This window comes from Peromyscus eremicus, chromosome 20 (assembly GCF_949786415.1).
Source record: "Peromyscus eremicus chromosome 20, PerEre_H2_v1, whole genome shotgun sequence".
Classification (NCBI taxonomy): domain Eukaryota; kingdom Metazoa; phylum Chordata; class Mammalia; order Rodentia; family Cricetidae; genus Peromyscus; species Peromyscus eremicus.
The window spans coordinates 1,185,401-1,210,325 of NC_081436.1; the positions used below are offsets into that span (position 1 = coordinate 1,185,401).

General features: G+C 41.4%; 1 protein-coding gene across 1 annotated transcript in view; it reads right to left on the reverse strand.

Moving 5' to 3' along the window:
• The window catches only part of LOC131896337 (cyclic AMP-dependent transcription factor ATF-7), a 108,277-nt gene that overhangs the window by 10,185 nt on the left and 73,167 nt on the right, over positions 1 to 24,925 (reverse strand). Inside the window, exons 3-9 of the mRNA XM_059246938.1 lie at positions 16,220 to 16,316; positions 13,049 to 13,167; positions 8,149 to 8,286; positions 4,041 to 4,198; positions 2,854 to 2,953; positions 2,067 to 2,180; positions 1,327 to 1,479 (exon numbers count right to left, since the gene is read on the reverse strand). Of these exons, the coding sequence (XP_059102921.1) occupies positions 1,327 to 1,479; positions 2,067 to 2,180; positions 2,854 to 2,953; positions 4,041 to 4,198; positions 8,149 to 8,286; positions 13,049 to 13,167; positions 16,220 to 16,316 (879 nt within the window). The remainder of the gene's footprint in view (positions 1 to 1,326; positions 1,480 to 2,066; positions 2,181 to 2,853; positions 2,954 to 4,040; positions 4,199 to 8,148; positions 8,287 to 13,048; positions 13,168 to 16,219; positions 16,317 to 24,925) is intronic.

A 24,925-nucleotide genomic window follows, 5' to 3' on the forward strand; every position in this document is an offset into this window, starting at 1 on the left:
GAAAGGTGCATGACTTTAATTCCAGCACTCAGGAGGCAGAGGCAGGCGGATCTCTGTGAGTTCGAGGCCAGCCTGGTCTACAGAGTGAGTTTTAGGACTCAGTTACATAGTGAGACCCTGTTTCAAAAAAACCAAAAACCAACAAAAGGAAATCTACTTTAGGCTCTACTGAATTATGTTCTCCAGAATATCAGTTATTAAGGCTGAGGCAGGTCAGGCAGTGGATTAGCACACCTTTAATCCTAGCACTTAGGAGGCAGGGCAAGTGAATCTCTTGAGGTCAAGGCTGAGGGTAGCCTGGTCTACAAAGTGATTTCCAGGACAGCTAGGGAAACACAGAGAAATCTTGTCTTAGATATAAAAAAGGAGAAAGAAAACTCAGCAGTGACTGACAAGAAGCCACATCCTTTCTCCAAGAGGAGAAGTCTAGCTCAGGTAAGGGTTACTACTTTATCTCCAGGACTGGCTGACTTTGGAGAGTGAGGGGTCAGAATGGTGGGAAGCCTTAGCTTTGAAGAAGAAAACACAAATGAAAGCTCGTGTTGTTGGCCAAGGTTTGAGGCAGCATATGGCCATGAAATGTCTGGACATGTGGCAGTACTGATGAAGCAGGTGGTGACATCAGTAAAAGAGAGACTGGGCAATGAATGTAACTCCAGAAACCAATCCCAGGTCATTGTCACCTGTCCAGTGCAGACATTATGAAAACTAAAGCTATTCAGTTCCTAAAGAATTGCATTAAAATGGAGACCTCTTTGAGATTGGGCAACTAAATGGGACCTTCTTCTCCTGACTTGTAAATTTTTTTTTAAAATTTTCATTTCTTTGTGATAAAAAGGGACTATTGGATTGGTAATGAGGTTTTCTGTGTGTTTTCTTACTTTCAATGAACTATATTTTACTACTATAACATCATATTGTGTTAATATATTTTTATAATATGCTTTGTGTTATAAAATCTAGTCAGGTAACTGCTAACTTTTTTGGTTAAGACTTAACAGATAAGCAAGAGATACAGAGGCCTCCTTTGTTTAGTGCATGATGTGGCTTAATGCGAGTCTCCATCAGCTCAGAATCTACATTAAACTATCATTCATATATGGGAAAAAAATCGAGGCTTTCTCTGCAACAGCTCTGCATACTTCATGCTGCTTGCATTTAAGTCTAACACAAAGGTAGATAAAAAATAGTTTGTTTCACTGCAGTCAACCTACCAAAAACATCCAAGTTAAATTTATAAAGTTCAGTTCATGCTTCTTGAAAGACTGATATAACATAAAGAATAAGGGCAACACATCTCTTCTCCCATTTAAGGGTGCAACTGACCTGTGGCTGGGCAGGGGATGGGGTATCAGGGTGCTGGATGAGGATCTGGTTCTGCTCTGGACGGGCTGTCACCATGGTACTGGCAGTACCCACCACCATTCCACAACCTCCATTGACTGAAGAGACTTGGTGGGTCAGAGTGGCTTTTAGTCTCTGTGTGGAAAGATTGTTTAAGGGTGAGATTCTGTCAAGGATAGAAAGGATGAACTTGTACTTTATTACTGACCTTATACTTAAAATTCTCACTCTAATTCTCTTTTAACAGAGGAACTAAAAGACAATGACAGGGAAAGAAAGTGTGCACCTGGAAGCTTGAAATGCCTGCTCCGTCCCCTGGCTACCATCCTGGGCACAGCTGGGGATGGGGGCTTGTAGAAGCAATAGGACCCAGATGAAAGCTCTCTCTTGGAACCTGGCCAGATGCTGGTTACACAGCTATTCACCACTTGGCCAGCTCCTCTGCCCACTCACCCCCTCCATCTGTCACCCTGGAACTGAAATGATAAGTGTTCCATTCCAAACAATCTGTGCTGCTTCTTCCTGTGCCATGACCAGTGCCAAGCTGCATGGGTGGGGACAGGAGACTTAGGAATCGGGGTCTTTTCTTTTCCAAGCCCCACAGCAGGATGTCTTTAGGTATGCAGCTTCAGAAGGCTCCTTTGCTCAGTTCACTTGAAAAATCCAGACTGATACTACTTCTTTTAGAAGGCCAACATTGCTCTGGGCTGGGATGTACTCACCATCTTGGCTTCTGATGGCATAGGGTGACCAGATGGAGAAATGGAGCCACTACTGTTAACTGGTGGGCCAGGTATACCAGGAATGTTGGGCACCATGGACACAGGTCTGGCCAGCTAAATCAAGAGAAGAAGACATGGTAGTATTGGTTTTCCCCAAATGAAGTTGTTTTTTTTTTTTTTTTTTTTTCTTGAGACAGGGTTTCTCTGTGTAGCTTTGCACCTTTCCTGGAACTCACTTGGTAGCCCAGGTTGGCCTCGAACTCACAGAGATCTGCCTAGCTCTGCCTCCCCAGTGCTGGGACTAAAGGCGTACGCTACCACTGCCCGGCTGGTTTTCCCCAAATGAAGTGTTTTTGAGATTGGCATGTCAGGGTCTGTCCTATGTAATCTGCTCATAGGCCATGCAGGAACAGCCTGGGAAATACCTTCCCTAAGGAGTGTAACAGAGTAAAGAGTCTCATTCTTTAGTGTGGAGACATTTTCTATGGAAAAGGCTGGGGGTGTATCTTCAGGAAAGTGGTGAGCAATGCTGGAGAAACTATGCACCAAGTGAAATCAGCCAATCCGCATGTTGGCAGGATTAGCTCCTTGACTAGAAGCCAATTGTCCAGATGAGTCTTTGTCTAGTGTTTCACAGTGTTGGACTGGCAGAGCATAGTGAAGAGTTTGGGCAGACTGCCATACACAACTGATACAGTCCAGGCCCACATTTCCCTGGGGGTCCATTCATGTGGAAGGGAGGGATCAGTGTGCTGGTAGGTTTGGCTACCCCAACTACAAAGCTTACCGAAATAACAGAAGGCATCTGTACTGGAGGCCCTGGCAGCACAGGCATGGTCTGTCCATTAGCAAGATGCATGACGAGAGGGAGGGAGCCAGTAGGGGATCTGTAGGGACAGGAAGGGAAATGTCACAATCTTGACCTTTTGCCTACTGGTCTTCCTCCTATAATTAGAAGATTTTTTTTTATAGTCTTCTCATTAGGGAAGGTATAGAGCAACATTATAAAATTTTGACATCCTATTGAACATGGGAAAAACAGAGAAAAATGGCAGTGTGGTTTTTTTCCCCCGCTAGAGTTTTAACAAAAGTACTTTAGAACACGTCAGGCAAGTCCTAGTCTACTTGCCTTAGCCTGCAAAGATTTGGTGTTTTTTTTGGTGCTGGGATGAATAGGGCCTTAGACATGCTGAGGAAGTGCTCTACTACTGAGCTACATTTCCAGTCCCACAGTCTGGCAGAAACCTTATATTTATTGGTTTCAAACTAATCACATTTATTGGCTGGGAGGTAACTCAATTAGGAATTTGGGAAGATTAAACAAACATCTGCTCCAGCAAATAAGTTTTTTGAAAATATTTTATTTTTGGAAACAATCTTAATATCCATTTTCTTGGACATGTAAAAATAACTTCCTGGAGCCAGCTTCAGTAGCATAGACCTATAACCCTAGCAATCAGGAGGCAGAAGCAGGGTGATTAGCTACTTAGAAAGACTGTGTCTCAAAACATCTGAGAACAACAATAGAACAGCTTCTATTTTTATCAAAATATTTCAAAACATAGAGATTCAGAAGGGCTGGAGATGGTTCTTCATATATTACAAAAGAGGTAAGTTCAGTTTACAGCATCCACATCGGGCAGCTCACAACTCCAGCTCCTAGAGATCTGACAATGCCTCTGGTCTCTGAGGGACACCTGTACTTATGTGAACATACCCAGAGGAAGTCATCCACATCTACACATAATTTTAAAAGATAATTAAAAATAAATCTTAAAAAAAAAAAAAAGGCCAAGTGGTGGTGGCACACACTTTAAGCCCAGCACTCGGGAGGCTGAGGCGGGCGGATCTCTGAGTTCAAAGCCAGGTCAGTCTACAGAGACAGTTTCAGGAAAGCCAGGGCTACACAGAAAAATTGTTTCCAAACACCAAAGGAAATCCAGGTTCCACAGTTTCTCTTTCTCTCCTACTTACCCCATTTGCCTGTTAGATGGTGGAGCCTGTGTGATGACAGAGGTTGGGGAAGGAAGAGTTGGATGAAGTGGATCATAACCTAAGTGGAGAGGCAGGGAGCCAGGACGTACAATGGTGGGTGTAGGGGTAGAAATCACAACAGGTTTTGTGGCAACTTCCTAGGGAGAGGAGAAAAGAAATTTCAAAATGCTTTAAGAACTGTGTATAGGGAAACACACAGTTGGTACTTTCATTGAAAGGGCATTAGTTATAAATAATCATGACCCAATTCCATCACAGTCATGTACCCATACCTCACCCACTCAGGAACGATGATTTAAGATCATTTGGACAATCATTTGAAATCTTTGAAGAAATGTTATATCATATAACACTATAGTATCATGTAAATCCTAGGGATTTTCTACACTATAAATACTCTCATTTTAAACAGTGCTGAAGTGTCGTGTGACCTCCAGTGAGAAAAGAAGGTATACTGGTGGTGGGACAATCCAGTGTTTCCAACAGACTTCATTAAACAAGGTCTTGAGAAGCTTACACAGCTATTAGACTGAAATACAACACAATGCTTCTCACTGTTAACCAGTTAGGATCTTAAGACTGTCAGTGGCCATACTGGTCTTGAAAGCATCTCTAGATAGTCTCTAGAAATTAGCTGCCTATAGAAAGGGGAGGGAGGGAGATGGCTAATGTTTATGGAGAAGGTAGCTTTGAGAACTTAAGTCAAATTTGAAGACAAGCAAGACAATGTATAGATATTCTGTATGGTGGTGCACGCCTGTAATCCCAGTAGAGGCAGAGGCAGACAGATCTCTGAGTTTGAGGCCAGCCTGGTCTACAGAGTGAGTTCCAGGACAGCCAGGGTTACACAGAGAAACTAAACCAAATCAAAACAAAATGAGCCAGGTATGGTGGAGGATGCCTGTATTGAAGCACTTGGAAAGCTGAGGCAGGAGTATTATTGTGAGTTGAAGTGCAGCCTGGGCTACATTATGAGACTATCTCAAAAAAAAAAAAAAAGTTTAAAACAAAACCACAACCAAAAGTAAATACTCTAACAAATAATCCCTTTAAGTTATTTCCCTCTGGGAGGATTTTTTTCCTAATAGTTTAATGTCTTGTGCTGGATACTTTTATGTCAACTTGACACAAGCTAGAGTTATTTGAAAGGAGGGAATGCCTCCCAAGATCTGGTTATAGGCAAGCCTGCACAGCATTTTTTTAAAATTAGTGATTGATGGGGGAGGGTCCATCCCATTGTGGGTGGGGTCATCCCTGGGCTGGTGGTCCTGGGTTCTACAAGAAAGCAGGCTGAGTAAGTCATGAGGAGCAAGCCAGTGAGCAGCACTCCCCCATGGCTTCTGCATCAGTTCCTGCCTCCAGGTTCCTGCCCTGTGTGAGTTTCTGTCCTGACTTCCTTTGATGATGAACTGTGGTGTGGAGTGTAAGCCAAATACACCCTTTCCTCCCTAAGTTGCTTTGGTCGTGGTGCTTCCTCACAGCAATAATCACCCTGACTAAATGATTAACATGTGTAATCAATGAATTACATGGTTTTATCTTTTTCTGCTAAAAAATACATTTACTTATTTATTTGTAGTTGGAGGCTTGTGGAAATTAGAGGACAACTTACAGAAGTCAGTTCTTTCCTTCCATCATGCAGGTACTGGGGCTCAAACTCAGGTTGTCAGAAGATACCTTTACCTGCTGAGCCATCTTTGCTGGCCTTTTTATTTTTTCTTTCAGACAAGCTCTTATGCAGCCCAATTTAGGCTGGCTTTGAACTCACCAAGAAACAGGAATAACCCAGAACTCCTGATCTTTCTGTCTCCACCTCCCAAGTGTTGGGATGTTAGGTGTGTATCACCATGCCTAGTTACTCTTTTTTTTATTTTCTTTCTTTTTAAAAAACAAAAATGCAGGTTCTTACTACATAGCCCTGACTCAGAATTCACTACATAAAACAGGCTGGCCTTAAACTCACAGAGATCCACCTACCTTTGACCCCCAAGTGCTATAATTAAAAGCATGTGCCACCATACCTGACTTCTTTTTTACTTACTGAAGTACAACTACTCTAAAGTCATTACAATGAAATTACTCTTGCACAAGCAAAATCAGGATGGAGACCATTTCCAGCACCCAAGAAGATGTCCCTGTGTCTTTTCTTAATTCACACTCTTCCATCATGAGAAGTACTCACTATTCTATTTATCCTCTTTCTCTTTTTGTCCCCTTCGTGGGATCCTCTTTGTGATAGCATCTTGCTGTGTTCCCCAGGCTGGTCTCAAATTCCTGAAGCTCAAGTGATCCTCCCATCTCACCCTTGTTAGCAGTGGGCACTGCAGGTGTACACCACCACACTATTCTGAGATCTTCCATCAAATAATTTTACATCTTCTTGGACCTCCTGTAAATGGAACCATGCAGTATGTACTTTTGTGTCTTTTTTGTTATTCAATGTTTGTGAAATTTATGCATATTGCTATGTATTCCTTCCAACCATCTATCTACCTACCTTTCCTTCATTCCTCCCCACCCGTCTCTCCTCTTTCTTTTTGTGGTACTCAGGATTGGGCTCATAGCCTTACATAGGATAGGCAGATGCTCTACACTAAATTTCATCCTCAGCCTAGTTCATCCAATGCCACATATATCATATTCCACTTTAGAAATATATCACTATTTGTTTGTTACTGGGATAGAATCCAGGCCATTGTAAACACTAAGCAAGTGCCATCCCTGAGCTATACCATCAGCCTCTCACAATTTATTATTCATTGTTTTGGTTGATTGATACTTGGAATGTTTTCATCTCCTTTCTAATCTTAGTATGTACTGTGAAATATTCCTTTACATTGTGTGAATATATGTCACTGTGATTGGTTTAATAAAGAAGCTGACTGGTCAATAGCTGAACAAAATAAGTTTAGGCAGGAGAGCCAGACTAGAATTCTGGGATGAAGAAGGGTGGAGTCAGGGGAGTCGCCAGAGATGCAGAGAGAGAAACAAGATGGGCATGCCACACTGAAAAAAAGGTACCAAGCCATGTGGCAAAGCATAGATAAGAAATATGGGTTAACATAAATGTAAGAGCTAGCTAGTAACAAGCTTGAGCTATTAGCTGAACATTTGTAATTAATATTAAGTCTCCGTGTTGGTTATTTGGGAAGTGGTGGGACAGAAACTTCTACCTACGAGTATGTATGTGGTATATGTATGTTTGTGTGTGAATGTGGCCATGTGGAGGTCAGGGGACAACTACTGGGTCTGGTCCTCCCCTTCATTCTTATTTTGAGACGGGGCTCTTCTTTTACCACTATAAACACCAGACTAGGTAGCTTCCAGGGGTATTTTTCTATCTGTCTGTACCTGCCATCTCATAGCAGGAGCACTTGAATTATAGGCACATACTACTGTACCTGGGTAGTATGTTTACCTGGATGTTCTGGATCTGAACTTGAGTTCACATGCTTGTATAACAAGCACTTTTACCTACTAAGCTCTCTCTCTAGTTCCCAGACACTTAAAAAAAATGAATAAACTTTCTATGAATATTCTTACTTATTTCTATTGGTACACATACGAACTAAACTCTTTTCTTTTTCTTTTTTCTTTTTTTTGTTTTTGTTTTTGTTTTTTTGAGACAAGGTTTCTCTGTGTAGCTTTGCGCCTTTCCTGGAACTCGCTTGAGACCAGGCTGGCCTCGAACTCACAGAGATCCGCCTGCCTCTGCCTCATTAAAGGCATGCGCCACCACCGCCCGGCCACAACTCTTTTCAATTTAGAGTTGGAAGTATAATTGATGGATGACTGAATAGGTGTAATTTATTTACATAGCTTAACTATTTAAGATTCTTTTCAAACTATGTATAGAAATACGCATCCATAATCCTAGCACTTTGGAGACTAGGGCAGGAGGCTAAGTTCACATCCAGCCTGGGCTCTATCAATGAGATGCTGTTAAAAAATGGCAGGGGTGAGGGGGAGAGAAGAAACGAAAAGAGGAAAGAAAAGAACATTCATTCTTTTGAATCCAATCAGTCCTTCTCATACCATTTATGGATCAAAATGAACATTGGGGATGACTTCTGGGAGACAATTTTACCTTCTCCTTCAGTGGTGGAGAACAGGGGCTGGAGGCAGGACTGTCGGGGGGCGATGAGTCCACCTCCACCGGCTCCTCCTCCTTGATTTTGATGTCTGGGGTAGAAGGCAGAGACATGTCAAGAGGCCCAGCAGCACCCTGTTGGGAAAACAGTAAATGGGATTCAGTTTCATGATGCTTGTGAGCAGATAAGGGCATTTGCCTCACCGAGTTCAGCTCTTGGTCAAAGCACTGAACTGCAAATGCCAAAGAAATGTGGATTCGTGCTTCATGTAGACTCTGGCCGAGTCACAAAATGAAGAGAAGATCAGCTGCAAGCAAGTGCTTACAATGCCTAAAAACATGTAAAATCAATGCCACTTAAATCCATGCAAATATTACATTTATAATATTTTTCCCCAGCAAAGTATAAAGACTCCCGAATCAATTACCTATCAATTTCCAACCAGCTTTGCTGGTCACTGGAAAGCTGTGGACACTGTCTCTGCCAATCAGGATGCCTGAGTTAACCAGTTACCAAAAGCAACAGGAGACAAACTAGCTATTAAACTACTGCAAACAAGATAGAAAAGATCTTTTCTGGGGGAACCTGCCATGTTAGACGGTGATCACAATCTGTTTAGGGCCGGAGGCTAGAAACTTCAGGCATACAGGGTTTGGGGATAACCAAGAAAGGAAAGGCTGGTCATCTCACCAGTGAAAAAAATTAGAACTTGGTCTTAGAGGCAGTACCAGAGAAACCAGAAAGTAAAGAACTTTCCTGGCAGAGGTACAACTACCTGACTTAACTGGAGCTATAAACGGCTTTGCAGGGGATAGTATACCATCTGAGATAACAACCCTGATGTTGTACCATGACAAAAAAGTTGGCCTTGCAGTTCAGTTTCATGTCAAAGTAGAGTCTTTGTTCTCTTCTTCCTGTATCCTAGGCTTTTTGGTTAAAGGGGAGTTTGTTCCTACCCCTTCCTTACCCAACCCCAGACATGGTCTCAACTAGGTAGCTTAGGCTAGCCTTGAACTTATGATCTCTCTACCTCCACGTCCCAAGTGCTAGGATGACAGGTGTGCACCATCACTTGCTACCTTAACCTCTGGAAGCCTCAGCAGCAAACTAGTTCAGTGTATTGTGCTGTAGGATGGTCTGTATGTCAAATTACTCTGATTGGTCAATAAATAAAACACTGATTGGCCAGTGGCTAGGCAGGAAGTATAGGCGGGACTAACAGAGAGGAGAAAAGAAAGAACAGGAAGGCGGAAGGAGTCACTGCCAGCCGCTGCCATGACAAGCAACATGTAAAGATGCTGGTAAGCCATGAGCCACGTGGCAAGGTATAGATTTATGGAAATGGATTAATTTAAGCTATAAGAACAGTTAGCAAAAAGCCTGCCACGGTCATACAGTTTGTAACCAATATAAGTCTCTGTGTTTACTTGGTTGGGTCTGAGCGGCTGTGGGACTGGTGGGTGACAAAGATTTGTCCTGACTGTGGGCAAGGCAGAAAAACTCTGGCTACAGTATTGTAATAAAGAGGTAGCAATGGTTCTGCTCCACTTGATAAGAGTGAGAAACACCAAAGGATTTTATTTCTGCTTCACTTTTTCTACATTGCTATATGTCAGAGCCAATTCAGCTCATTCTGAGACACAATGATGGGAAGGGAAGCTGCTAAGAAAAAACAACTTTCCTTTAAAATTCTCAAGAGGCATCTCTTATAAAAACTGTGGTTCAGGCAAGTTTCAGGATCATTAAGTACCCCTGGAGATAATACTCCACTACATCTGTGCTTCTCATCAAGGGGAAGTAAAGACCACCCCTGAACAGACAGACAGAAACACCAAAGGACACTAAGGAAAGTGTCAAGTGAACTGAAAATGTCAGCAGGAAAGATACAGCAGTGAAGCAGGAAAACTTCAAAATTTTTAAATTCTATTTCTTTCTTCATCTTATTTATTTAGTGTGTGTACATGTCTGTGATCACGTGTGTGCTACGGTGTGCATGTGGAAGTTGTAAGACAACTTTTGAGAGCCAGTTCTCTCCTTCGTTTCTTATTTTATGTGCATGTATGTTTTGCTTGCATGCATGTTTGTGCACCATTTGTGTGCCTGGTGCCCAAGGAGGCCAGAAGAGGGTGTTGGATCCCCTGGAACTGGAGTTACAGATGGTTTTAAGCCACCAGGTGGGTGCTGGGAATCAAATCCAGCAGCAAGTGCTTTAACTTGCTAAGCCATCTCTCTAGTTCCAATTACCTCTTTCACTGTGTGGGTCCTGAGATCAAACTCAGATCATCGGTTTGGTGGTGAGTGCTTTACCTGCATCTTGCCAACCCAGGGAAGTTGTTTTTCTTGAATTTGCCTATTGAGTTTGATATGCCAGGTGTAGTGTATAAATGTAATCCCAGCACTTGGAAGGCTGACATATAAAGACCAGGAGTTGAGGCAGGGTTTTTCTCTGTGTGGCCTTAGCTGTCCTGGAACTTGCTCTGTAGACCAGGCTGTCCTCAAAATCACAGAGATCTGCCTGCCTCTGCCTCTCGAGTGCTGGGATTAAAAGCTTATGCTACCACTGCTCAGCTTGAAACAGAGTTTTATTATGTAGCCTAGAACTTGTTATGCAGCCAAATGTACGATATTCCTGCCTCCGCTTGCTAAGTGCTGGGATTACAACTGCATACAACCATTCCTGGTATGTAATCCCTCTTTTATAAAAAACAACTTTGAAGTCTTTCAAGACTGTACTTTTGTTCATATTAAATCTCTATTCTAAGCAAAAACTTTCTCAATTTCTTGAAATGTTCCCAAAGTGACCTAACTTCTTTCTTCATCCTGACTGATCTTCTTTGCAAGGTTATAAGAAGAACCTTATTTTATTATTATTATTTTTTTTGTTTTGTTTCTGTTTTTCGAGACAGGGTTTCTCTGTGTAGCTTTGCGCCTTTCCTGGAACTCACTTGGTAGTCCAGGCTGGCCTCAAACTCACAGAGATCCGCCTGGCTCTGCCTCCCCAGTGCTGGGATTAAAGGCATGCGCCACCACCGCCCGGCATAGAACAACCTTATTTTATTTTGAGACAGTCTCAAACTTGTGGTGATCCTCCTGCCTCAGCCTCTTCAGTGTGGCAAATATAGATGTGTGCCATCACACTCAGCTAAAAACATTTTTCTTTAATGCACTAGGTCAGTGGTTCTCAACCTGTGGATCATTTGGGGACTGACCAACCCTTTCACAGGAGCTGCATATTCAGACATTCTGCATACTAGATATTTACATTACATTTCACAATAGTAGCAAAATTACAGTTATAAAGTAGCAATGGAAATAATTTTATGGTTTGGGGTCACCACAACACGAGGAACTGTACTAAAGGGTCACAGCATCAGGAAGGTTGAGAACTAGGTATTATCAAGTAGCACTAGGAAGCTACTTGAATGCAAAACCACACATAGGGAAACAAAAAAGAGAGGAAATTCAACACATTAGTTGGCTGGAAAACTGAATAAAAATAACACAAGTGAGTCTTTAATACCAGCACTCAAGAGGCAGAGGCAGATAGATGTCTATGAATTTGAGGCCAGCCAGGGCTATATAGCAATGAGACCCTGTCTCAAAAAAAGTGAATGAATGAATGAATGAATTGTAGTAGGTAGCCATTCCAGCTTTGATCTGGAAGTTCCAACCCCCATTGAGACTTCGGCAATTGTCACGCCTACAAGGCGGGGCAAGGGAGGCGCCTGGAGACCCGAGATCTGGATGGGCCAGCGCTCTCTCTGTTCTGGGACCCTGAACGGTGGAGGTGGACCCAGCAGAGCTCCAGAGAACACCGCTGGACTGCGATACACCTTCCTTAGACCCCACGACCTACCTATCCCTTAATTTGTAAGTTACACTATTAAATAAATCTCCTTTTAACTACATGGAGTGGCCTTAATAATTTCACCAATAATGAATGAATAAAAAACTGCCCAATCAGTTTATAAACAGTGGTACTTGTTTTCTTATACTGGGGTGGGGGTGTGTGAGCTCAGGCCCTTGCATGTGTTAGCACTCTACCACTGAGCTATATATCTCTAGCCACCCCCAAAGATAATTGGCAAAAAATAAAAAAATAAAAAAAAAAAAAATTACCTAGTAAAATTTGAGTAACTCATACTTTTGTTTGGTTGTTTGAGTCAGTGTCTCTGTAGTTTAAGCTGACCTGGAACTTACTATATAGCACGGTCTGACTTTGAATCTTTCGTAATCCTTTGCCTCAACCTCCCAAATTCATATTCTTCAAAACTTTTGTTATCATTTATGTGTACAATATGTGTATATTCATGCTACAGGAAGCCAGAAGTGTGTGCCAGACCTCCTGGAGTGGTTGTGAGCTGCCAGCATGGCTGTTGGGAACTGAATTTCGTTCCTCTGTAAGAGCAACAAGCACTTTTAAACACTGAGCCAACTCTCTAGCCCTGTCATATTCTTTTAACATCTTCCACATATTGACAAGGGAAACAAATAGATTACTAAGGGGACTGTCAGAAAAGTAATTATGATCTGAGTTAAGACCCCAGCACCCACAACTGATGGTAGATGTTAGCATCTCCCTGATGCTAGGTGTTAAATGTGGTAGCACATGCTTGTCAGCCCAGGCCTCGATAAAATGAAGCAAGGGGATCACCATGAGCTTGAGGTCTTCCTGGGCTACAAAGTGACATAGAGGCTATCCCCAATTCCATGGTGAGACCTGTCTTACCTCTGCCCCTAAGACCTGGATGAGTGGCCAGGCTTACTGAGTACTATCTAATTTTATAGAACTAATTCCATGATTTGGGATTTTAACCAGTCAAGCAAATTATCTCAAGGCACAACGAAAATAGCCTAAGTCTAACCACTACCAATATTTCTTTTAGTCACACTTACCTTTTTTTCATCTTCATCTGCAGCTTTCTTAAATTCATGTTCAAAGGAACTAGCTAGTTCATTGAAGAGCCCAACCTCCTCACAGTTCTTCAGAAATCTAGTCGGAGTAGGTGTTTGATCTGTAGACATAAAAAGAAAAGGAAAATGTGTTTTAGTTTTAATACAAGATTAAAACGAGAGTGCACAGAGATTGTATTTTTATTCTTTTGTTTGGAGATGAAGAGTCTATGTTGGGGTAAATGGGCTTTTTTTTGAGTTCTAGTGGATGGATAGTGGTTCTAAGCTACCAGAGGGTGTCTGTGTTATGTTGTCTCGGGGCCAGCTGGCGAAAGACAGGACAATGTTCTGTGTGACTAGCCACATGTTCACCTTCTCTTAATGCTGGATTTATATCTTTCACCCCCAATGAAAACACAACCCCAATAAAACAAAGCACTCATGAAAGTAAAGATTCGGGCCGGGCGGTGGTGGTGGTGCACACCTTTAATCCCAGCACTCGGGAGGCAGAGCCAGGCGGATCTCTGTGAGTTCAAGGCCAGCATGGGCTACCAAGTGAGTTCCAGGAAAAAAAAAAAAAAAAAAAAAAAAAAAAAAAGAGAGAGAGAGAGTAAAGATTCATGAAACCTCTAGATTTGAAAGTTAAAGTTAAGCACTGTTTCCCTTCTAAACACACACGCTGCCAGGTCTGCTGTGAGTATACAGAATCAGATGGGTGTTAAAATCTGACAGAGAGAACAAACTGAGGATCAGACTGCTGAGTTTGCTCACTAAAGCTACTGAATAAGGAATGGTGTCTGCCTTTCACTGAGGTCTGTTACTTTCTGAAGCCGTTCTAAGCAGATCTAGGGACTAGGGAGCAAGACAGTAATATCGAGAGTCACAAAAGGAAACTACAAACAATAGGGCTTATTTCACAGACACCGGCCCAGAGCAAATCCCGGAAACCAGGCTATTTGGTTTAGATTTGCTGGTCAAAATATCCCCACAGGGGCTGTGCAAAACTTTTTCTCAACACACTGCCTCTGCTTTTTCTTTTCTTTTTTTGGAGAAAAGCCCAGGTTATCCTGGAATTTACAGTCTTCTTGCCTCTACCTCCCAAGTGCTGGGATTACAGGAATGTGCCACAAAGACTGGCTTCACTGCTCTTAAGGAGGTGAAACCTCTTCATGAACTACAGGAATTTTTCAAGTAACTCAAACTTCAGATCTTAGCTTGTCTCTCTCTCCCCTGCTTTGATAAAGTTAAGCCTTGTTCCCTGGGCCCCTAATTCGATTATGATGGTTTTCTTTGATGTGTTTATTACCTTAAGAATTCATCTATTCCAAACAACTAGACTGACTGATGGAATAATGTTTTAGTTATATTTTAAGGAAAGACCTAGAGGTTAAAACTGTCCCTTTCAGCATGATTAATTGGAAATAGTCCAGTGTGATTTTTCCATGGAAATAGTTTTCTTTTTAAAAACTTAAATAAAACCTCTTCTGAATCAGAGTGTTTAGAAAAATTACCACTACCACCTAAAATAGTTTTAAAAGGTTCTTTGGCCACTTTGGTTGGCTAAAGATAAAGCCACTTTGCACATCAGCGTGAGGAGAGGTGGTATCATCCTCAGTAAGGGCACATACATATAGCATAACTCACGTGGAACACAAGGGGCAACTCGAGGTAGAGTGCTGACAGAAGAAGAACTCTGACACTTCTGGTTTGAGTCACACAAACTTCTCTTATATCCTGCTGCCCAGGCTCATTTCTTGGCTTAATTTTAAAATCTCCCCTGGCTGGGCGATGGTGGCACACACCTTTAATCCCAGAACTTGGGAAGCAGAGACAGGTGAATCTCTGTGAGTTTGAGGCTAGCTTGGTCTACATAGCGAGTTCCAGGACAGCCAAAGTTACACAGAGAAACCCTGTCTTGAAAAACAAAACAAAACAAAACAAAACAAACAAAAAGAAATCTCCTGTGCACTAAACCTAATTCCTCATCTTCCAGGTGGCTTCTAACCTTCAACTACTTCTGGTTCCTAAACAATTTAAAAATATATAGCCAGGCGGTGGTGGCGCACGCCTTTAATCCCAGCACTCGGGAGGCAGAGCTAGGCCGATCTCTGTGAGTTCGAGGCCAGCCTGGGCTACCAAGTGAGTTCCAGGAAAGGCGCAAAGCTACACAGAGAAACCCTGTCTCGAAAAACAAAACAAAACAAAACAAAACAAACAAAACAAACAAACAAACAAAAATATATATATAAACCTAGTCTGTTCTGATGATTCTTAAGTGTTTACTGACCACTTATGTATGTTTTAGTGTTACATCTATAAACTTGGATGCATATTTGGAGGAGATAAGGGTATAGGCCTAACATAAGACATGGATCTTTCTATAGAGAATTATTATTAACTGATGTAATAACCATCAACTAAATACACTACTGATTAAGTATTAAGCTAAATCTGTCTGGCACAGGTTAAATCAGAAGCTCTTATAGCAGCAAGAGAAAAAGCCGACTGCACTTTGCACACATATCTAGCTGCAAACCGTACAACAGAACTACTACAGGGCTGAGGAACAAGCGCTAAGAATGCCCTTGAGTACGGTGCAAACAATATCTGCAACTGGAAAGAGGTTCCAGGTCATCCAAACTGGTTTAGGAAAGTCCCAGTGACTAAATGTCTTATTTGGGTTTTGGAAATGTGCCCTCAATGGTGTCTGAGTTCACAAGGGAAGTTGATTTCTGAACTGATAATCTGCCTGCTAGAGGAAAACTGATATCCAGTGGAAGAGAAGCTGCCAGGCAAAAGCAGCTTTTTTGCCTTCTTTTGTTCACCTCTTCCACTGTGCGTAAGAAGATATGTCAATGGTGTCTTTTGTCTGTAGCTCTTCCAAACTCTTCATAAATAGAAGGCAAGGGGAGATAGACTGAAAAGAAGAGAAGACAAAAATCTCAAAACACCTATCCTCGAAAGCCACAGAACACAAGCATACTATTAAAAATAGAATGAAGGTGTAGTAGGAACCAGGGATCTGTTAGTGTTACCTATTCTCAATTAAATGCAGATCACAAAAGGGGTCTGGATGGGAGAAAGGGAGTGCAGCCCTCAGGACATCTGGGCCCTGGAATTCATCTCAACTGCTTGGTGACAGCCAAGCATGTGACTTTCGAGGGCAGCAAATACCTGCAATAATGACTGAGTCCGTCCGGGCTGGGCCAAATTTCAGGGTCATCTCATGCTTGTGTTTATGAACTGCCAGGTGGTCCTCGTTTGTAAATCTCTGAAATGAAACAGAAATGGAGATGTGAAAAAAGGAAGGGGGAAAAACAACAGTAACAAAACAAACCAACGCCTCCTCCATTCAGTGCTCTCTCAAAAGGGCCTACCAAACAGAAACATGTTACAATGACACTGGTCCCTGGAAAGAGCGAATGGAAAAAGAATACAAAGAGGAAAGATGATGGAAATGATAGAAGAGATGAAAAATAATGGCACTGAAGGCAGGGAAGAGCGGAGAGAGAGATCACAGCATCAACTGCTTTCTCTCCTCGGGCACAAACAAGGAGAGTGGGCAGACTGTTGCGGAGGTGCAGTCTAAGTATGGAAACATTAAGGTAAACTTGTGAACAAGGGCAAAAATGTTAATAATAACAATAAAGAGAGAAGAAGAGAAAGACTGGGAACTCAGTGGTCATCACAAAAACAGGAAATTTCAGAACGAAGCTCTCTGTGGTGGAGCTGAATTGTAGTATTTTATGAGGGGACTAACAGGGAGATAAATTATGCAGGATTAGGAGAACCATTTAACTTCCTGGCCCCCACAGTGCTGCAGCAGGCGCCTTTGCGGCTATTTGGCTCACAGTTTTAATGAGCCAGGACGGAACTGGAGATGACAGAGGCCCAATGGCCAGCAATAATGGCACACACCAGCCCCATTGGCCAAATGCTGTCTTCCTTCATCAGGCAGTCTGCCTGGGCTCCAGAAGCCATAAAGGGGCCAGTACAATACTGCTGGCTGTATAATGACAAAATAAAAGTGAAAGCAAAAAAGAAAAAAAATTAAGGGTCGAGAGGAGCCTGTAGGCAGGATGAAAGAAAAGGAGACATTACACCAATTTTTGTGTAGAGGTTTCAGTGACAGAACAATGAAGAGGTAAGGCAAAGTCTACCCCTGTTTATGACTAAGGCAAGGTTACTAGACAATAATTTATGTTGCTACTCTTTTGAAGGAGGAGGTAAAGGGAACAGATGAACAGCAGTAATTCAAAGTCCCTTTGAGGCCACTGGCCCTGTTCTTTCATTAGAACATCCGTGCCACAGAAACCGCCTGGACGCTGCTGGTTTCCGCAGCCCCTTAGCAGAAAGGCTCTGAAAGATGGTTCTAGTTGTCTTGTTTCTAAAAATAGTGACTGCTTAGTCTCTTGTTTTTACTTTTTTCATTAGATATATAACTTACCACTACATAGCACACCTATAGCCCTTTTCCCACGGCCCTTTACAGACAAACACAAAGGAGTTGGTCCCATCCTAGCTCCCATATGGTCAGGTAACAACATCAAACTAGTCTTGGCTTCCTCATTTTACCCAAATTTTAAAATTTTAATTTGTGTGTGTGTGTGTGTGTGTGTGTGTGTGTGTGTGTATATATATATATATATTGCATACAAGTCTGTATATCATGCATATGCCTGGTGCCCACAGAGGTCAGAAGAGGGTGAAGAGGGTGTCAGATCTTCTGGAACCGGAGTTAACAGACAGTTGTGAGCTGCCATGGGAGTGCTGAGAATTGAATTGGGGTCCTCTGGAAAAATAGCCAGTGCCCTTAACCTCTGAGCCTGCCCCTTTACCCAATTTATACCTAAATCCAGCATTAACAACTAAGATCCTTTTCCAGGTAAAGCATATCAGCCTAAGGAGCAAGGTTCAAGTAACAGAGATCTAGGACAAAACGGACATAGAAAGTTCCCTAGAGAAGCTCTGTGACCAGCCTTTTCATTATAGATTTGTCCCTAAGGGATAGGGTAGGAGAGAAATAGTTTGTTAACTGGGTTAGAACCGTCACTGTAAGGATCTGGGCCTGCCACGTATTTGAAAAAGGGAATCAGTCTAATCTAGTTGGCAATAGAGAAAATAGTATTCTTTTATGGTGGGTATGAAGAATAACATTAAATAGGCTTGTAGGTACTAGTAATGTTCTACTATAGTAATCATTTAAAAAGTATTTTTATAAGCTGGGTGTGGTAGTGCATGCCTTTGATCAAAACACTCAGGAGGCAATAAAGGCATACATATCTCTGTGAGATGGAGGCCAGTCTGGTCTACATGCAAGTTCCAGGCTAGTCAGGGATACATAGTGAGACCCTGAATAAAAAAAGTATTTTTAGAGGCACTTAAGGAAATTTCATGTATGCTGCTTGAAAAAATTGCACAATGTTCTAGAACCTGGAGGAGTAACTTTTAACCAAGAAGACCTCTTCCATTAGAAATCCTCCTCCTCTCCACTCCAAAGAAGTTGAAACATTTTAAATTTCTTTCAGATTTTGTTTTTGGTTAATAATTTTCAGTTCTCTCCCTTATTCTCCCCTGCTTCTCCTACTCCTTTGTGTGTGTGTGTGTGTGTGTGTGTGTGTGTGTGTGTGTGTGTATGTACTGGATTGGAGGTGAAACTCAGAGCCTTATGTAAGCTAGGAAAAGCACTTTACAGTGCTATACAGCCCTCTATGTATTTTATTCTATGGATTTAAAAACATTACTCTGAGCTCAGTGTGGTGGTGTTCGAGTTTAGTAGCAGCACTTCAGAGGCAAAGGCAGATGGATTGCCAAGTTCAAGGCCAGCCAGGTCTACATAGTGAGAGGCCATCTTGAAAAAAGCAGAAGCAAACAAACAAAACATTCTTCTGTGTATAGTTTGGATATGAAGTATCCCCCAGCAGGCTCATGAATGCAGTAAAGGGAGAGGCTCTGGCTTAATCAGTGAATTAATCCACTGACAGATTCATAATTTGATGGCATTTTCTGAGAAGTGGCTGAAACGTCTAGCAGTAAGACATCACTGGAGAAAGGAGGTATGTTACTGGACTCTTTACCGTGTCACACACCTCTCCGTCTTTCTGTCTCGCAGCCACGGTTGAGGTGAGCAGCTCTACTCTACGGTGACCTCCACTATGTCTTCTTGGCCATGATTCTCTGCCTCACTACAGACCCACGGTGATGAGATCATCTGACCAAGGACTGGAAACTCTGACACTGCAAGCCAAAACAGATCCTGCTGCTCTGATGAAAACACTTAACTTACATACTCTGAGAGACGGTTTGTAGTCTTCACCAAACTACTGAAAGAGTATAAAAAAAAAAAAAAAAAAAAAAAAAAGCGAAACCCTGAGACATAACAAAATATAGTACACTTCAGGAAAAGGAATCTATGGGGTTAATTTTAAGAAGCAGAACTAGCTTGATGTTGACTCTGATTACCTACCTTCTTTTTTTTTTTTTTTTTTAAGACAGGGTTTCACTGTGCAGTTTTGGTGCCTGTCCTGGATCTCGCTCTGTAAACCAGGCTGGCCTCAAACTCACAGAGATTCACCTGGCTCTGCTTCCCAGTGCTGGGACTAAAGGCGTGCACCACCACCACCTGGCTGATTAACCTACCTTCTGCTGTTTCTGATACAGTTCTTGTCAATTATGGTAAAGGCAGGAGCAGCAGCTGACTGAAGCTTCTTGAAAGTGTCAATCTGGCTATTGTTTTATTTTATTTATTTATTTATTTATTTATTTATTTATTTATTTATTTATTTATTTATTTATTTATTTATTTATTTATTTTTTGAGACAGGTTCTTACTGTGTACTTTTGGCTGCTCTGGAACTTGTGATGAGACCAGCTGGCCTCCATCTTATGGAGATTTGCTCACCTTTGTCTCCCCAGTGCTGGGATTAAAGGCGTGTGCCACTGCTGCCTGGCCTGGATATTGTTTTAAATATTCTTTAGCTGAGCACAGTGGTACATGCCTTTAATCCCAGCACCTGGGAATCAAAGGAAGACAGATCTCTGTCTGAAGCCAGCCTGGTTTATTTATCGAGTTCCAGGCCAGCTAAGGCTGCACAGTGAGATCCTGTCTCCACCATCATCGTTCTTTTATTTTCTCTCATTTCTAATTACTTAATTTTTACGAATATGGGTATTTTGCCTCCATGTATGTCTGTGCATCATATGTATGGGTGATGCCTGCAGAGGCCAGAAAACGGCATTTATGTGCCCTGGAACTGAAATTACAGATGGTTGTAAATTGCCATCTGAGTTCTGGGAACTGAACCTGAATCCTTTGCAAGAGCAGCCACTGCTCTTAACCACTGAGCCATCTCTCCAGGCCCTCTCACTTTTCCAAAAAGTTTAAATGTTTCTATTTTATGTGTGTAAGCAATTGGCTGCGCGCGTGCGTGTGTGTGTGTGTGTGTGTGTGTGTGTGTGTGTGTGTGTGTGTGTGTGTGTGAGACCTGTGTCTCTGGTGCTCCTGGGGGTCAGAAGAAGGCTTCTCTGAAACTGGAGTTACAGATGGCTGTGAACTGCCACACTGCCACATGGGGGGTGGGAATGGAAATCCTCTGCAAAAGCAGCCAGTGTTCTTAACCACTGAAACTTCTTTCTAGCTCTATTTCCTTTCATTTATTACAAGTTAATACTTCAACAATTCTTTAGACCACAGGCTAGAGGATATAGATTGTCGTAGAGTATTTGCCTAGAATGCATGAATCCTTGGGTTTTCTCCACCAATGAAAAAAAAAATTTCTAGGTCAGTTTGTCAACCAAAGCCCACCCCTGTCCCAGGGATTGAATTCTGAACTTCATACTTAGGAAATAATCTTTCTAAAAGCAATTTCTCAAATAGAATAGTAAAAACTATTGAGTGATTAAAAAAAATTTGAGATTAATGAAAATGCTGATTATTCCACTGAATTTAAAACGAGTTGACAGGTTCCCCAAAAGATTTTCTTTTAAAATTATTTAAAAATCTACTCCCTATTCCTATTGTTAATACTCTTAGTAGTCTTCCTTTGTTCCTTTGATTAAGGTTTCAGCAAACAGCTACTCAGGAAACACTCTGACTGTAGGATAATTATTTTCAGTAAATGTACTATAAGTATCTCCTAGGCAGTAGAGAGCTGATATTGTTCAAAATGGGGTCTGAAGAATTTGAATCATGCTGGATTAGGAAGGCAATGTATTTGCTTAGTATATGATCTGTGTGAAAGTATAGACTTAAGTCTTACCTGCTTAAGTAATGAATGAGAGTAGTTTCTTGGTAAAAACAAGGAGGGCATTATATGCTAATTTGCACCCCATCCAGAGACCAAGATCCTTTAGATCTGATATGTACTATGCAATATAATACATGGTTACTGAACACTTGCAATGTGACTTAATTTCTCATTTTTTTTTTTTTTTTTTTTTTTTAGAAAATGTCTCACTGTGTAGCACAGGCTGGCTTCAAATTCCCAAGCCCTGTGCCTCAGAATCCTGAGTGCTGGGACCACAGGTGTATGCCAGCACACCTGGCTTTGCAATGTTGCTGATCTGAATCAAATGTACTGTTATTCAATATATAATGCCACAGTATTGTGATTTTTTTTTATTTTTATTTTTTTTGAGACAGGGTTTCTCTGTGTAGCTTTGGCGTCTTTCCTAAAACTCACTCTGTAGACCATAATTTTTATACTGGTTACATGGGTGCTGGGAACTCAACTCAGGTCCTTTGCAAGAGCAGTATGTACCCTTAACACTGAGCCACCTCTATAGCCCCTTAATTACATGTTGAAAATATACTCTTTTAAATTTTTTAAGACTATATTTATTCTTATTTTATGTGTATAGGTATTTTGCCTCCATATATGTATGTCTGTGTATCATATACATGCAGTGAGTGCCCTTGGAGGCCAGAAGGCACTGGATCCTCTAGAATGGGAGTTAAAGATGGTTGTAACTGGTTATGAGCATGGGGGTAACTAGGAATTCAACCCTGGTCCTCTAGAAGAACAGCCAGTGGTCTTAATATGGAGCCTTCTCTGCAGTCCCTGAAATGATACTCTTTTGTATATAATGGGTTAAAAACTACATTAAAATTAATTTTACTTGCATTTCTTTCTTTTTAAAACAATATACATATATATTTATTTTTATTATTTTTAACTACATATATGTGTGTATGCCTGTGTGTGGGTATGTGTATGTGAGTACAGGTGCCTGAGAAAGCCAGAAGCTGGAGTTACACGTGGTTGGGATCTGGCTGAAGTAGGTCTTGGGAACCAAACTAGGGACCTCTACAAGAGCAGCATGTGCTCTTCACTGCTGAGTCACCATCAGTTCACTGTACTTTCTGACAGTTCTGCTTTAGATAATATACCCAAAGACACCATGACAAGACGGCATACTCCTGTAGTCCCAGCTAGCAGGGAGGTTGTAGTAGGAGGACTGTGTGGTGATATACTATGCACCCCAATAAGACTTATCTGGGGATCAGAGGACAGAGCCAGCCACTAGATTAGACAAAGGCCAGACAGTGATGGCACACACTCACAATCCTATCTATCTGCATCTCTGTGAGTTCAAGGCCACAGAGCCAGGTATGGTGGCACATACCTTTAATCCCAACACTTGCGATCTCATGCCTTTGGCTGGGAAGCACACACACCTTTTTCTTTTTCTTTCTTTCTTTTTTTTTTTTTTTTTTGGTTTTTCGAGACAGGGTTTCTCTGTGTAGCTTTGTGCCTTTCCTGGAACTCACTCTGTAGCCCAGGCTGGCCTCGAACTCACAGAGATCCACCTGGCTCTGCCTCCCCAGTGCTGGGATTAAAGGCGTGCGCCATCACCGCCCAGATTTTTTTTTTTTTTTTTTTTTTTTTTTTAGCACACACACCTTTAAGCCCAGGAAGTAAGATGGGAGGGCAGGAAAAAGGTGTATAAAGGCGTGAGGATACAGGAACTAAGCAGCAGTTCAACTGAGACACTCGGGGTGAGGACTCAGAGGCTTTTAGTCTAAGGATTCGTGGAAACAGGATCGGCTGAGGAGTTGGAGAGGTGATGTTGGCTGTGGCTTATTCTGCTTCTCTGATCTTTCTGCTTTCACCACAATATCCAGCTCTGTGTTTTGTTTTGTTTTTTAATTAATAAGACCATTTAGCAATTTGTGTTACATGACTGTATACGACCAGGATTTGATGCTAGTCCAGGAAGCACAGTGAAAACCCTTGTACACACTAGACCTTGGGTTCAAACCCCAGCACTGCAAAAACCAACCAACCAACCATAGGAATTCTAATTACATGCTAATCTTCACTCTTTTCTTTTAAATCCTTTTTCTCTAAATGCAGCTTATATATGACAATGCTTCTCTACCAGCAACAACTGATTATGCTTCCTAGGAAAAAAAAAAGTAATGTTTGGAGACATATTTGCTTGTCACAACTTACAGGATGCAATTAGCTCTAAAGGATAGAGGTCTGGGATGTTGATATATACTGTATACAGTATACTGCACAAGACAGCATCCCAAAGAATTATCTAGCTTCAGATGTCTTTTGTGTCTCTGTTGAAAAATTCTAGGGCTAACCAGGCTGTGGCAGTGCACGCCTCTGATCCCAGCACTCAGGAGGCAAAGGCAGGGAAATCTCTGTGAGTTCCAGGCCAGCCTGGTCTACAGAGAGAGTTCCAGAATAGCCAGAGCTACACAGAGAAACCTTGTCTTGAAAACAAAACAAAACAAAATAAAAACAAAAAGAAAGGAAGGAAGAGAGAAAGGAAGAAAAGAAGAAAAGAAGGAAGGAAGAAAGAAAGAAAAAGAAAGAAAGAGAGAAATGTTTGTGGTACAAAGACATACATGAGGCAAAACACTCATAAACACAAAATAATAAATTAAAAAAAATTCTACTCCAAAGTAATAAAGAAAGAGAGGAAGAAGAAAAAAGGCTATTTTTTAGTTTGTCTTAACAAACTGCCAATATATATTTTTGGATATAAAACTTAGAAGAAAAAAAGTATATGCAAAAACCTCCCAAATTAATTTTGTAATCTTTAAACACTTAGGGTAGAGAAACTGGGAAGATGGATATAGAAGGGATAGTAATTAGGAAAACAGATTAAATGGGATTCTCATTCATGGCCTTGTTAGTAACAGAGATAACACAAAGTCAAAACAGTTTTGGCTGCTTTTGATTTTTTTTCCCTCTCTAATGGATTTTAAAAAATAAAAAGCAAAAGAGAAGTTTTTTTTCTTACTTTAAGAAATATTAGGGATGAAGAGATGGTCAGTTTTTTAAGGATACTTGTTGCTCTTGTAGAGGACCCAGTTTTAGTTCCTAGTATCCACATATTGGATTCTATCCATCCCTAATTTCTCTTCTTAACTCTGCAGGCATATACATGTCAGCAAAACATTCATGCACATAAAATAAAATGTATACATCTTAATTTTAAACAAAACTATTGTTAAAAAGTAATAGGCAGCTGGGCAGTGGTGGTGCACGCCTTTAATCCAGCACTTGGGAGGCAGAGGCAGAGGTAGGTGGATCTCAGTGAGTTCAAGGCCAGCCTGGTCTCCAAAGCAAGTTCTAGGACAGTCAGGGCTGTTACACAGAGAAACCTGAGTCTTAAAAAAAAAAAAAAAAAAAAAAAAAAAAGTAATAGGCATAAAATGCAAAGTCAAGACACATGTCATGAGGCCAATCTTAAAACTGATAGTAGACACAGAATAGACAAAGAACTGTTTCTTCCCTTTTTTCTTTCTCTTTTCTTCTTTTGAAACAAGGACTATGTAGTTCAGGCTGGCTTTGAACTCATAATTTTTTTGTCTTAGCATTCTGAATCCTGGAACTGGAGGTGTGTGCTGCCACTATACCT